The sequence below is a fragment of the Zonotrichia leucophrys genome, chromosome 1 (assembly GCF_028769735.1).
Source record: "Zonotrichia leucophrys gambelii isolate GWCS_2022_RI chromosome 1, RI_Zleu_2.0, whole genome shotgun sequence".
Lineage (NCBI taxonomy): Eukaryota > Metazoa > Chordata > Aves > Passeriformes > Passerellidae > Zonotrichia > Zonotrichia leucophrys.
Genome location: NC_088169.1, coordinates 4,613,426 through 4,628,301, shown reverse-complemented (window position 1 = coordinate 4,628,301; position 14,876 = coordinate 4,613,426). Strand labels below are relative to the sequence as shown.

General features: G+C 39.3%; 1 protein-coding gene across 5 annotated transcripts in view; it reads left to right on the top strand.

The window, feature by feature from the left end:
• Positions 1-14,876, top strand: part of DSCAM (DS cell adhesion molecule) — a 472,834-nt gene that overhangs the window by 56,928 nt on the left and 401,030 nt on the right. For all 5 annotated transcript variants that reach the window (XM_064705508.1, XM_064705527.1, XM_064705537.1 and 2 more), the window contains exon 2: positions 9,230-9,547. In XM_064705508.1, coding sequence (XP_064561578.1) covers positions 9,230-9,547 — 318 coding nt within the window. The remainder of the gene's footprint in view (positions 1-9,229; positions 9,548-14,876) is intronic.

Here is a 14,876-nt window from a genome sequence, read left to right as displayed (position 1 = left end):
CCCAGGCTGCTCCAAACCTTGTCCAACCTGGCTTTGAACTCTTCCAGGGATCCAGGGGCAGCCACAGCATCTCTGGGCACCCTGTGCCATGGGCTCCCCACCCTCACAGCAAAGAATTCCCTCCTAAAATCTCATTTAAATCTACTTTCTTTCAGTTTGAAGCCATTTAGCTGATTTCTCTTTTGTAGGCATTCAGGAATGACAGTGGTGTGGAATAACGGAGATGAGAGGTTGAGGTTTAAAAAAATCCCTTGACATTTTGGGGTTTTTCTCCTTCCTCATTTTCCTAGCTGGGTCTTTGGCAGGATTGCTCTGCTGGGAGGTTCACTCTGGCAGTGGGGTTCACTCACTCACCACAAGGAGAGCTCACCCACATGAAAACCCAAAGGATGAGTCCTGTCCCAAAGGGATGTCCTGGCTGTTCCCTGCATCCAAATGAAAGAACCTTCATGGCTTGCATGATTGGCAGAGTCTTCCTCTGGGATGTGGGAAAGGTGACAGAGAAGTCACCAGACTGTGATACTCAAAATGGAGCTGACTGCTCCTCTCTAAAACAACCCTCATGGAATTTGTCCATGCGTCCTTCTGACATTTAATTATTTTCACTGAAAATTTAGATTTATTTTTCTTTCATTTTTGTGTGGAAGAGATTTTTTTTTTTTCTAATTTTTCTCCTTCCTGGACAGGTCTAATAAAACTATGCTCAGCTTTGCTGTTTATTTGTAAAACCATGTTGGTCCCATTAGGATGTGAGGTTGGTGGCCATCAGGGCTCTCTCAGAAGCATTAGGTCAATTGCAGCATTTTAAAGACGAGCCCCAAATTGAAACCTGTTAAATCTCAGGCAATAAAGCCCTGAAAATAATGGCTCTGCTTATTTATTATTAAGTGATAATTTTATAAACCAGTTAAAAGGATCTATGCAAATATGGAATAATTCCATTTTTCAAAAACCTAAGACGCATCTAATTATCTTTATTTCTTTCTCATAAAATATTTTTGAGAGAAAAATAAATCTAAGTCTCTTCTCTAATTTCTGTCCCATTGATTTTGGCGTTCTTGCTGTCTGTTCCTTATGATAGGAATGAGTGGAATTGAGTTTTTAGGTTCAAGAAGCACAGATGCATAGTTTTTGCCCATAGATTGACAATTATATGGGTTTTTTTAGTTTGTTTTTTTTTTTGGTTGGTATTTTTTAACCGCAAATTATTCCTTTCTAGCTGATTAAAATCTCCCATCACTTGCATTTATTGCATTGTGCACTCCACCAAAACCCAAACTTCTCTCCCTGCCCTGTGAGTTCGTTCTGCTTCTTTTTATGGTCTCACCTGAGAACCTTTTCTTTTAATTGTGGAAGCCTGCTTTGATTTAATGGAAGTTTCTGTCCTCTGAGAATGATAATGCAATGCTGAGTGCTTTTATTCCATAGCGATTATTATTTGTGGGCAAAACCAACTGCATACTTAATTATCCTCATTAGTGGTTCTGATTTTGAAACTGATTCAAACGAGAAACCCTTTGGAATAAAAGGTTGAGCACTGGCACATTGAATGAGAGTAGCAATTTGAAAAAAACCATCATTTTTGTTGGGTTTTTTGGTGGACTTACAGCAAATTTATATTGTTGAGCCCTAAAGTATTGGCTACCCTTACACAACACATAATATGGGAAATAGTTCAGCATTTTGAGATTTTATACTGTGGGAGAATTGTGCTCTCCTTTGTTGACTTGACTTAAATCTGTTGTGGGTGGTGGTGCTTAATTGGTGTTTTTGTAATTGTATTAGCTTAATATCTTCATCTCTTTGCTAATTTTATTTTTAATATCAGATAATTTTAGGCAATTGATTTAATTTTGTTTTCCATGTTAAAGCTATTTTGGTTTTAGCATTCTCTCATAATTCTTCTTTAGGGCTGCTTTCACTCTTCATTTTATTAATTCCTTTTTAATAAGATTTATTTTGGAGTCTGGTCAGAGAATCTTTATTGTTGAAGTTCTTGAAGTTACTTATTCTGCTTTCACCTGAAACTTACTCCTCCTGTGAGCTGTTTTACCCTCCATCCCCTCCAACAATGAGGAATGTTCAATCCCCATCCATTCAGAGGAGCAAAAGAAATCCCTGTCCAGAGTCAGAATCAAAGCCAAAGTTGTAAAAGTACATTTGCTTTCCCCTTGCTCTAATAAAATTTATAATATTTATCAACCTTGTGTGCTAGTCATTAGATAAAACCCCTAGAGGGAGACACGATCACAGATGGATTATTGTAATGCCTCATCACTCTGATCTTTCCACAATAGCTGCAGTAATTTCTCTAGGTCACTTTGCATAGCCTGTTACTGGATAATTGAGTAGTGATAATAACATTCTTGTTTGTAAGTGTCTAATCAGGTTTTGATTCTTTTCAAATGAGCGGGTTTTTTTTCCAGTTCATCAAGGGAAGACGTATTGCAGGAAAAAAGGCCAATTTAGCCTCTTTTTTTTTCTTAAATCTCTCTTTTAAAATCTCATTCATGGTGATCCATTATAGAATCTTGAAAAAAAAATTAAAAATCATCCTAAATAGTGACACAGCCCATCAGCATTGCACCCTCCCACCCACCCAGGCTCTCTCTCCCTCCCTGTGCTCTGCAATGAGTAATCAGCATATTTGTGATTGCATTTGTAATGTTTCTACTGCTTTGAAAGGCACAGCAGTGCATTCAGAAATGTTTCATTTATCAGTTCTGTGTGTGTGTGTGTGTTTATGCAAAAAAGATTATCTTAGTATACTGTATTGTTTGGATGTCAACAGGGTAATTAACCTGTAGTGTGATCCTGGTAATTCAGTTTCCTTAAATATAATTTGTTGTTTAGATGGCTTCAGCCATTTTCCTACAAAAGTTGGCTTGGGTTTATTTTTTTCTTTTTTGACTGCTTTTTAGATTAATTCCACTAAATTGTCTTACAAGATATTTGTATTTACAGTGAAAAATCAATATTTTATTTTCCTCTGTTAGGGAGGACTTCAATACTTTTCGCTGACCATATGAAAAATGAGGCTTAAATTCTCACTTTAAAAATGTTTTCAATTGTTTTGCCATAATTGGGTCTTTTGTTCTCTCTAGGTGTCTACCTCACAGGCATATGCTTTTAATGACTGTGGTCACAATGATGTTTTCTTGCCGGCTTTTACCCTGATTTCAGGGCAGTGAAAAAGGAGCTGTGTGGCTGATAGCAGAGATGTGAAATCCTGAGGAGTTCCTTGAGTCTTAACATCCTTCTGACTCCCATCTGTCTTGCCACCTTCTTCTTCCATTTTGCCAAACAATCTCTGTTATTTAATCTCTTCCCTGTCCTCTTTTGGGGATGAAAGGGAACATCTGGTGTGGCTCTTGGGGATGATCCTGTGCAGAGCCAGGAGTTGGACTTGATGGTCCTTGAGGGTCCTTTCCAACTCAGGATATTCTGAGATCTTTGTCCTTTCTTTGCCCTGATTTTACTAAATATTTTTAGGCGCCACCTCCTGCACCAAAACAAAATAAAATTTTAAAAAACCAAACCAAAAAACCAAAACAAACCCCCAAACCAAAAGAACTTTAAAAAAAACCCTATTTTTGGATTTTCTGAAGGAAAAGGCTTCTTCCAGAAGGCATGTAGGACATTGATATTTTATTGTTTTTCTTAAAGTTCAACTAGAGCTTGATGAGCTGATAAGATTACACAAGTTCTTAGTCCTTAAACCTCTTAAGGGAATGTGTCTCATCCTGCTTGGCATCTGTTGGCAAAAGTTTTTCTGGAATGTGCTGTCCCATCATGGTAAAAAGGAATCCCAGGTGTCTGCCATTCCAATTCAGCACTAGGAGCTGAGACTTTATTAAATACTGTCCTTTCTTTCCTTTATCTTTCTATTTTTATTATATTCCTTGGGTTTGCTTCTATGTTTCTTGTGTTTAGACAGCTGTATTTAAAAAAATTACTATTGAAGGTGGCACATATATATCCAATAAATCTGAAAGAAAACTTGGTTGTTGCCCAGTTCCTCAATCACAACCTCATTAAACAGAAAAAGAGAGGGAACATTGATGTCCAAAGCTGTGGCAAACCTGAAGTTCCACTGTAACACAGTTCAGGCTGTTTCTACAAACTTGCTGTAGTGCAGGAGTGCAGTCAACTGCTTAATTGCATAATTTATCTTTTCTGTTTTGATTTTTATTTTATCTAAATAATCTCAGTGGTCTCTTGGCTCCAGACTTTCACTTTGATTCATATCTTTTAATTTATCTATATAAATATTTCATGCTGGATTTGATTAATCAAATGGATGAGAAATAATTTTTCCCTTAGTTTGAAATTGTTATTCATTTAAAACCAAACTTTCCACTTGCAAAGACATTACAGGAACAGCATTTAGTCCTTGAAAAGGGTACAGAAGGTGAATTAAATATAAGTATCAATTAATTGTTCAGAGACATTTTATTCATATTTTTGAGTGTGGTGAATGGCCTCTCAACCAAAAGGATTTCAGTTCTTCCAAGAGCTGAAGAGAAAAATGGGGCTTCAAATGGCCAATTGCAGAATAGGGGAAGAGAGCATTGGGAGAACATGAGGCCCAAGAAAACAACTTCAAAGTCACACAAGTGTTATTTAAACTTACTAAAAGATGAAAGAGCACATGATAAAAAGGAATTATGTACAGCACTGAGGCTCAGCATTGCATTCTGCCACTGAGTTGAACAGATACAAAAATTTCTTTTGTTCCATGAAAGCTGCAGGAAAATTTTCACTTTTGGCATCTTTAGGGTAAAGGTTCTTGGAGCTGAAACAAAGTGAAGGGGAAATATTGTGGAGGAAGGGTGTGGTGGTACCAGTTGTGGGTTTCTCTGGGTCTGGATTGAAGGCACTTGAGATGGTGTTTCATGTTCACATTCAGGTGTTTATTATTTCTTATCAGTAAAACAGTCTCACTACTGTGAGTTCAGCAGCTTTTCATTAGAAGGCACAAAATGGCAACAATCTCTTGTTCCAAGGGCTTTTAAGACTGAACTATCCAATGAAGAACTGACACCTGGATTATTTTCCCTTTTACCCCAGTAACTGATCCCAAAGGGCTGCAATGGGGACTTTTCTGCCCAATTACAAAATGCCACCCAAACCCATGGAGAAGGAGGAAGAAGAAGCATGAAGAAGAAACCCAGGATGACACCCTGTGCCCTCCATCTTGCTTCCATCCACAGCATACTAAAAACCACAAAACCTCAATTTCTCACCAAGTGATACACCTGCACTACTCTCTGTAATCTATTTCACACTTTTGTGGATTCTGGTCTATCTTGAAGTTTAGGAAACTTTCTCCATGGATGAGGGTCAGAGTCAGTGCTGCCCTGGGGGTCAGGGCATCCCAGAGCAGACAGAGAAATATTCCCTGTGCCCTGGGTTTCCACAGATGGGAAGAGGACAGATGGTTTCATGGCTTTTGCATTTCTTATCTCTTTGTTGGTGCTGATCCCTCCTTGTCAGCAGAGCCCACATGGGGCAAGCCCAAGCTGGATGGATGCAGTGCTGTCATTTAAATGTAGGATTTTCTCTCTCACACCTTGATGGCACACCTTTCTGCCCAGGAAACAGGAGGATTGAGAAACAGCAGTTTCAGCCTGGTTTACTTTGTGAAGCCTTAACAGGAATATCACAGGAGGTATTGGCCAGGTCCTTGTAGAAGGCCTTCAGTGCTCATCATGCTCAGACCTGGAGGAGTGACCTGCCTGAGAGAAAAGGCCACCTCTGTAAAAACAAAAAAATTACTCCATTCTCAGCTGTGCCAACAGCTACAGGTGTTGGAAATGCCAAACCCAGCCTAAATGTTCCTGGCTGTGTGTCCATCCTGGTTCCACCTGCCCAGCCTGGCTCTCAGTGCTCAGTGTCCCTGGCTGGGGGAAATCAGCTCACAGCCCCACGGAGCAGCTTGTAAAGAATCATTTCAGTTGAAAAGAGATCTCTCAAGTGCCAACAGAAATTTTGCATCTGGCTGATGTATTCAGCACTTTGCTAAGCGCAGCAGCCCTGTCTCCCCTGAAAATCAGGATGAATTTCCTTGGCTGTAATGCTTTGTCAGTTCCCCTTATCGCTTCACATACTTGAGAGTAAGGAATACTGATTGAACTTGCAAAACATTTATCCACCTCCCATCTCCCTCCCTCCCTCTCTCCCCTCTATTTTTCCCTCCCCCATACCTCTCTCCTCATTCTTGCAGGAGTGAGATCCTGGCATCTATTGAGCCTTAGAATCCAGAAGTGCTTCTTGTCCTTTGATCCGATAAACTGTTGATGTTCTCCTTTATCCACTCAGCCAAGGACACAAATCTCTGCCTTCCTGCCCCAAAGTGCTTGCAGGTGCAGATTGTTTGTCACCTTTTCATTCCTGAGGTGCAGCCTTCCTCTTGTTTCCATCCAGAATTATTGGTTTGGTAATAAATAACCCTCATTCAGGAAAAATCTTTTCTTCCTTTTCTTCCCTTACACTGTGAAATGATGTGATCTCTGTCCAGGCCAAGTGCAGTCACTCAGCTGCAAGAGTTTTCAGTTCAGCCTTGGATGTTATTTTCTGTTCTATGATTGCCTTTTATTTTTTCTCCCATTCTTCAGGTATTTCTCTTTGCTGTTTTATTTCCATAACTTTCATCAGTTTCCCTGACCACTCTCCCTTGCAACTCTTAATCTGAGCTGCTTCTCCTTTCTGAAAAACACAGTGTTTAGTTGGCTCATATTCTATCATTAAGTAACATAATTAATTACACATCATCTTTGACTTGTCTCAGCTTCAATTATGTTTCAGTAAATCACTTTTTCTGTCATTCAGCTAATCCCTTTCTTCCTACAGAATGTTCAGGAGAAATATCTTTTTAATAAAAGCTTCTGAAATCCCATTTTTGTCATTGGATGTCTCCAACGTGGCTTACACAGTGAATTCCACCACAAAAAACATCTGGGCTGTCAGCACTGTGTATAAGTGTGTGTATTACAGCACTGTGATTATTTTCCAGGGATCTTGGTGTGTTTGTGGCTGCCATTAGGATGAATGTGCAGCAGATGCTGGTTTAAAATGAAGCACTATTATACTGGCTGATGGATGCAAAGTTTGTCAAAAGTAGGGAAAGCTTCTACAGGGGATACAAAGCAGCTGGAAAAATTCATTGTTATAGTGTGAGTCTCTAGTTCAGCTGTGCTGTGTTTGGTGTGGAAGTTACATTCTATGGAAGTGTCAAACAGAGTTCTGATATTCTCTATTTTTATGGCATTCATAATTTGGTATTTACCTCTTTGTTCTTGGCCAGGAAATCTACTGGATTTGCTTGAATATCTGCTAAGAAGCAGCACAGCACAATAAAAGCTGGCAAATGTGAACTGTGTTTATTACTTCCACGTGATTCTCTTGTTGGCCAATGGAAATTTAAATGCCCCGTTGATTGTTTCATTTGTATTTGCAGAGAAAAGCTTGTACAGCAGATGAACAATGCTAAATTGTTTTTTTTTTCCCACTTCTCTATTATGTTACCAACAATACTGTTCTCTGCTTCAAAGTACAACTATAATTAGAAATGTGATTATGTAAAAGTGGCACCATCTTATTCACTCCTTCTGAATGAGGATTCAGCTTCTTCCTGTGTTTAGTCCTTTTGTGCCTATTTTTGCTTTCCAGATGCCTGAGTTCCCCTTGGGATTGCACCCACTAGGTGGAATTTATCTTGCAGGGGATTTATTCTGTGCTGGCACCTGCCTCATCCAATGCAGGAGCTCAGTTCCAGAGTTAAAATTTCTTCTTTCTGAAGCTCCAAGTGCCTTTCAACCTTCTCTGCACCACTCATTTATCTGTCTCATGCCAGGCATCTTTCCCTATTGGAGAGGTGTCTCTCTTTTTTAATTTCCAGGGATTCCCAGAGCCAGTTTTCTCTCCTTTGAGTCTCTCCTGATTGATATTTAGAATAAACACCTTCCCACCTTGTTGCTTTGTAAATTATCAAAAAAGAGAAGAAAAAAATTGTCTGTGTTCCAAACTATCATAAAATGCAGTGGCAGAGTTAGACAAGAGAGTTCATGGTTTAGGATTGGGATTGCAAGTTCTTTCTGCAGGATTAAAGAATCCATCTTGTGCAAATGAAGGCTGCCCTGAAATCTGCCTCATGTCCTCCAGTGGGGTCACCTTTTCAAAAACTGACCCCTTACCAGCCTTGCTTTAGAGAATCCTGTCAAAATCCACTTCATTCATGATATAATGAAACATTCAAGCCTCTGTGTTTGTGTCAAGCAAAAACTGACCATTCTTTTAAATACAAGTGAGCACTATATGCAAATGCAAATCAGATTGATGGTATTGGAATTTAACCTACCATTTAACAGAAAACAAAAATCATGTGTTAAGCTTATCAGCTCTCCAACAGAGTTTAGGAAGGTACTTCAGAGAAAATGTTGGGGGACTTTTAAACCACTTGGAGACTTCAGTCCCTCCAGTGAGAGCTGAATAGCCCATGGCAGAAGTGGTTAATCTTGTGCTCCGACTAATATTGGCTCTTTCCAGTGATGCAGATTCTTCAGTTTAGGGCTGGGAGTGGGACTCCATGGAGTCACATGGGTGGCAGAACCAAGATTGTCATAGGCACCTGGGTATAGAGGTCTTTGCTAGAAAGACTTGACCAAATGATATAAAGCATTTACTAAGCTGTATCTGTATTAAGTACAGACATGTGTTACTATTAAGGAGTTATGGGAATTTCTTTTCACTGTTTGCTCAGTTCTTTTTATAACTTTATAAATAATTTTTGCCTTGGGAAGACTGTAATGATAAATTTAGGGATGCTAACAGAAACTGCCTGTGTTCCAGGCAGAAATTTAGTCTCTGGAATTTCATAAAGGCAGACTACTGATAGATTTTTGCAGGCTGTAGGAGGAGTGCTGCCTCAGCAAGTGCGGAAGTGAGCAGATCTGTGTCCGAAACACCAAAAGGGGTTTCTCATTTTACTTTTGGGTGCAAACCACTTACTGTGTTTAACCTGGCGGTATTATCTTTGAAAACAAGAAACATTTTATTATTTTATTTATTTATTTTATTAAAATAAAATAAATCATCATCATCCAGATTAGCTTTGATTACCTTCCCTGGGCGTCGCGTTTAACTTGGCGTCGCTGTCGAACCGCGTCGCGCGCTTCCGAAATTCCTCAGGTTTTCAAGGTCTGTTCTTTTTTCTTCTTGTGTTTTACAGTTTTCAGTGAAGAGCTACACGCCAGTCTCTACTTTGTCAATGCATCTCTGCAAGAGGTAGTGTTTGCTAGCACCACAGGGACTCTGGTCCCCTGTCCAGCAGCGGGGATCCCCCCGGTGACGCTCAGATGGTACCTAGCGACGGGCGAGGAGATCTACGATGTCCCAGGGATCCGCCACGTCCACCCCAATGGCACTCTCCAAATCTTCCCCTTCCCTCCTTCAAGCTTTAATAACTTAATCCATGATAACACTTACTATTGCACAGCTGAAAATCCTTCAGGGAAAATCAGGAGTCAGGATGTTCACATTAAGGCTGGTGAGTTGAATCTTTTATCGGGTTCACACGGGATTGAGGAGGGAAGGAATTTGGCTGTCAAGGGAGGTTGGCCAGAAGTGTAACCTCTAAACTTTCAACAATATTAAGTATATCATGAATTCTTTCCTCTCCTCTCCTCTCCTCTCCTCTCCTCTCCTCTCCTCTCCTCTCCTCTCCTCTCCTCTCCTCTCCTCTCCTCTCCTCTCCTCTCCTCTCCTCTCCTCTCCTCTCCTCTCCTCTCCTCTCCTCTCCTCTCCTCTCCTCTCCTCTCCTCTCCTCTCCTCTCCTCTCCTCCCCAGTTTGAATTACTTTGGTGCTGGAAAGTTAGCTTTCCAAATATCAGTTGAGCACAAATATAAGGAGAAACAAAATGATAATCAATTCAACAATCAAACCATGCTTGCACATTAAAGAACTGTGTGAGAAGAAGATGGATTTTGTACATGTGCCGGAAGAGAAGAGGAATGACTGGCCTAAGATCACAGCTCTCCTCATTTGTTTGTGGTCACTTCTGCTTTGTTTTAAGAGAGAAATTTGTGTTCCCTGCAATGATTCAGAAGCTGATGTGGCTCCTCGGGCAGTGCTTTCTCTTTAAGCTAAAATATGCAAATGAGCAGGATGGTTTTGCATCTGTTTTCTGTACTGACTGGGTCAGCCAGTGGGGAATTACAGAGGGATCAAAATCAGGCCTTTTGTTACAACACACAAACATGATTGCACAGCTTTTGAAGATTTTGGTCTGTCTTCTTCAGTTAATTAAAATATTCAAACAAACAAACAAAAAAATAGTCTGGGAGATGACCCTTGGCCAATGCAAATCCTTGGAAGCTCTTTGTTTTTGGTGGAGCTGTGCTTGGCTTTTCTCAGAAGAGAAAAACCTTTCCTCTGGAGATTTGTCTTCACAGGAGTTTCACAGGAGAAAAATAAACTCTGAAGAGTTAACAAGTAGATTTGCTTGAGACTTTCTTTTTGAATAATAAAATGCACTCTCTTCTTCTTAACAATAAGTTAACATTCAGAGATCTGTAGTTTGTAGGCAGCTGGGAAGGAAGAATAAAAACCAGGTTTCCATAAAATTTGTGTCTCATTAAAATTTTAGTCTAGGAAAGTGGGTTTTCTTGCACAAGAAGCATCCAGTAGAAGCAAGTTATCATGTTGCATATATGGGGAGTTCTATGATGGTCTGTGCTTCTTATGAAATTATTTAGTTGTCCATAAAAAAACCAAAAACTTGAAAATCAAAGATTCATACAAACACATTGTAACCAACTTTATGTTTAAAACTCCATTCTGGTTTTTGAGCTTTTGGTTTTACTGTCATGGATTTGAGGGCAAGTTGTCTGGTAGAATTATATTTAGAGACGACATAGTGTTTATTTTTGTCTTTTCTGGATTTGTTAACGTGTCTGCATTTTGAACATCTTTTGGGCAGTATTTTTTTCCAGGATTGTTTTCCAACTTTTACATTTTTTAGATAAAATAATGGGGTGGTACAAAGGAGGCTAAAATTTGCAGTGCTGCTGGCTAAGGCTCTGAGCTGGTGTTCATTTAGGTGTCAAACATTCATCCATGGAACTCCAAAACAAGATTTCTCCCTCTGCTTGAGAAATGAACCTTGCAAATAAAAAAAGGGCCTTGGAAAAGAACTTTGCTGTTGGCAGTGTAGGTGCTTGGCTCAGAAGTTAATGACTCCTCTTTTTTTGCCAAGTCATAAATGCCCCCTTTACCTCTTTCCTTTTCTTTTGTAACCTTTTACCCCATTTCCACTAATTCCCCAATTTAACTCAATTTCTCAGTTAATCAGAGGTTTGGATAACAAGTTCCCTTCCTTCACATGAGCTGATGCTGAGTGTCAGAGCTGTCCCTGTGCCTGATGGCAGGCCACAGCTACCAGTGAGAATCTTTTCCAAGGGCTGTGCAACCTCTCAGTCACAGGAAAACAAAATTTGGAGAGTCCTCTGTGCATGGCACTGCACTTTATGCTCAGAGAGGAAACCCTGGGCTGCTCAAATTTGAAATTAGAAACTTAATTTCTTTATGTAGTGCTCGCAAATTATTTCTGTTCATGTGAAATCTGAAAAATATTTCAGACTGGCATGAATTAACATGATTTCGTTTTTCCTAATTTCCTGCTTCCAATGCACTCCAACAGCAATTGGTTTCCTAAGAATACAGAAGAAATCAGTGGACAATCTGGTCATAGCACAAAGACATATATGGTTCTGCACATTTCTCAAAGCTTGAGAAAGTCTGGAGCTCATTTAGCCCTTTTCCCAGGAATTTGGGCAGCAGATACAATAATTCCAGCTCACAGATAATTGTAATTGTGGTTTTGCATGTAATTTGGGATATAGTGCAACCAACATTCCCAAACTCCTCTCAAAAAATCATAACCCCTAACCTGGACCCCCAAACCTAATCCTTTTCCATGCCAGTCCCACATGGCAGTAAAGGTCTCCATTTTATCTTCAAACTCTCCTGTGCAGTCATGGCAGTGAAAAGTTTTGTTTTGTTTTTTTTTTTTTTTTTTTTCTTAAGCAAAGGTTGATATTCTCATATAAATTAATGGCCTGAGGACTTGGGATTTAAAAAAAATATAGAAAAAGTAAAAATCAGCAATTTATTCATGGAAACTGTCAAACCTATGATTTGGAAATAGCTGAGGAGCCTCATAAATCATAATAATGTAAATATTTTTTAAGCAAGGACATGAATAAACTTCTTTCCAGTTTTTGTGCCCCACATGGTTTCTGTGTCAGATTTTATTGACAAGATCAGATGGGCAGGTTTTCAAAGTGGCCAAGTTTCACTATAGGACATGAAATAACACAACATGAACATGCTGCTTCTTTAAAGGTTAAAAGCACTTTTTAATTTCTGACTCCAACATTTATAGATTTCTAAAAGTGACACTGGATTGGAGGGTGACAGTGCCACCTCTCCAATGACACTGGACAAACCAACAGTCCATCAAATTTCTCTTCCTCCATAAAAGAATGCAAAATAATAAGTTATTTACAGAAAGTGTGTGAAATATTCATTACAAGAATGTAAACATCAGAAAGCTTAAAAAATCTTAAAAAATCAAAGCAACAGCCAAGTGCTCTGAAAAGTGCAAACACCTTCAGCAGTGAGTTGGGGTATTGCTGCTGAACAGGCCTTTCCTGGGAATGGTGGCTGGAGCAGGAGCACAGACACAAATCAGCCTCGTTAAGATGATCCATGTGCCATTCCCTGGGTGTAGAACAAGGTCAGGGAACTGCTTCACCACAGGGCAGCCAATGCTCTAAAGTCACTGCATTAAAAGTGCTTTTAATGTCAGTTTAACAATCATAACAGGGCTAAGAATCCTAACCTTTCATTAGAAATCAATTATTTACTTTTTAAAAACCAGCAGTGTCTACTTTGTAATAGAAGATTAGGTTTTTTTCCTTTTAAAAAAGATATTTCATTTATAATGAAACTTATTTTTGGTTAGGTCTTCTATAAGTTACATTGTTAAAGCAATGTTTGGGATGGAGAACTTCAGTCTTACTTTCTGCAGTGGTAACAATGGACCTGAAAATTTGATGCTGTTTGCATTTTGAAGACTGTGGTTACATTTCATTACTCTGCCATTTTTTTCTTGAAATACATCCTAAGTGGGGCAGACATTTGGAAGTTCCAGTGCTGCTGATGTTTAGAAACACTTTTGTAAACTCTGAAAAGAACTTACTGACTTTTCAGCTGAAATCAGTGGGGCTAAATGTATTTGTATAAGAGCTTAGTCAGTTTGTGGACAGGAAATGTGGGCAAGAAATGTCCCTGTAATGTGGCAGCTCAGCATTGCTGTTCTTCCCAATAACTTTTACCCTCAGGCAGATGCAGGTCTCAGGCACACTGAAATGTCCAGTGCACTCATCCCTGTTCTCACTGAAATGGTTTCTTTTGGCTGTGGTGATTCCTTTTTTTGCACCTTAACCTTGTGTTTCCATGGAGAATCTTTGTTGTGCTTGTCTGTCCTGTCTCACCCTCTCACTTGCTGTAGGAAACATCTCTCTCTTCTCTGTCCTGCCACCTTCTCCATGAGCTCACAGAAATGCTCATCCCTCACTCTTCATGGAATTATTTCAGGATTTGCCTTCTTTCCATTCTCCTACACCGTGCAACTTCATCTCATCCCAACATCATCAGTTTGGTGTGGTGGGAATGATTTTTCCAGTTGTGCTTTTATCCTCCATGTCCATCCAGTTGTTCTTTTTTTCTCTTATTCCATTAAATTAATTCTTTCAGACTCAAGACAAATACTATGCTGATTCTAAACATTTTTTGAATCATGTTAAGATTTTATTATAACATGCTTTTTTTTAAATACAATTGTGGTTTTGTTTCTGGGATTTTTTCTCCCATTAAGTGATCTCTTTCTGGTCAATCAAATGTAGCTCTCTTCTTATTCTAATTTCTGCATGTTCCTAACACACATTTATTTTTTTCTCTCTGTCACCTCCATCGATTTTCTCCTTTGGTTCTCACTTCTTCAAAATCCTTAATGGCACTGCCTTTCCCTTCTCCCCTCTGGATGTCCAGTTCTCACACAGCACCTGCATGTACCTCCGTGCTCTTTGAGAGAGCACAAAACCCTTTGTGAAGGGAAACGTGGCTGGGGAAGTTGCACAAGTTACATGAAACATAACATCATTTATCCACATAAATATGCAGGTCCTACCCCAGACTCCCAGAATTAGGTGAGGAAAGAACACAGAGTAAGAGATGCAGGTGTTGAGGAAACAAAAACTTTGGGAATGTGTTGTCTTGTTTTTTAAGTTCTTCTAAGCCTTCTGATGTTTACATTCTAGTAATGAACTTTCCCTTTTTTCTGTAAATACTTATTCTTTTGCATTCTTTTCTGAAAAATCAAAAATTTAATAAACTGTTGGTTTGTCCAGTGTCATTGTAGACGTAGCACTGTCACCCTCCAATCCACTGTCACTTTTGAAAACCTATTGAGAGGAATAGTGGATTTGTCTTTACAAACAAGCTGTGTGTCTGCTGGTAGATAAAACTAGCACTGGGAGATAAAAGAAACAATGGGAAGGATTCCACTGATGGATGGATGAATGGAAAAAGATATTTGCTTTTACAAATCAACTTTTGGTTTGCTGATAAACAAAACTAGACATTGAGAGATGAAAGAAACAATGAGGAAGAAAAACTCCTAAATTCCACAAGAATTAAAAATTAAAACGGAGGGTTGTAAATTAGAGGGAAATCTTTGGGAAATCTGTGGTATCAAGCATTCTGGGCAGTCTGTACCTCTCAAGTACCTCACCCAATGGGGAAAGAGAGAAGG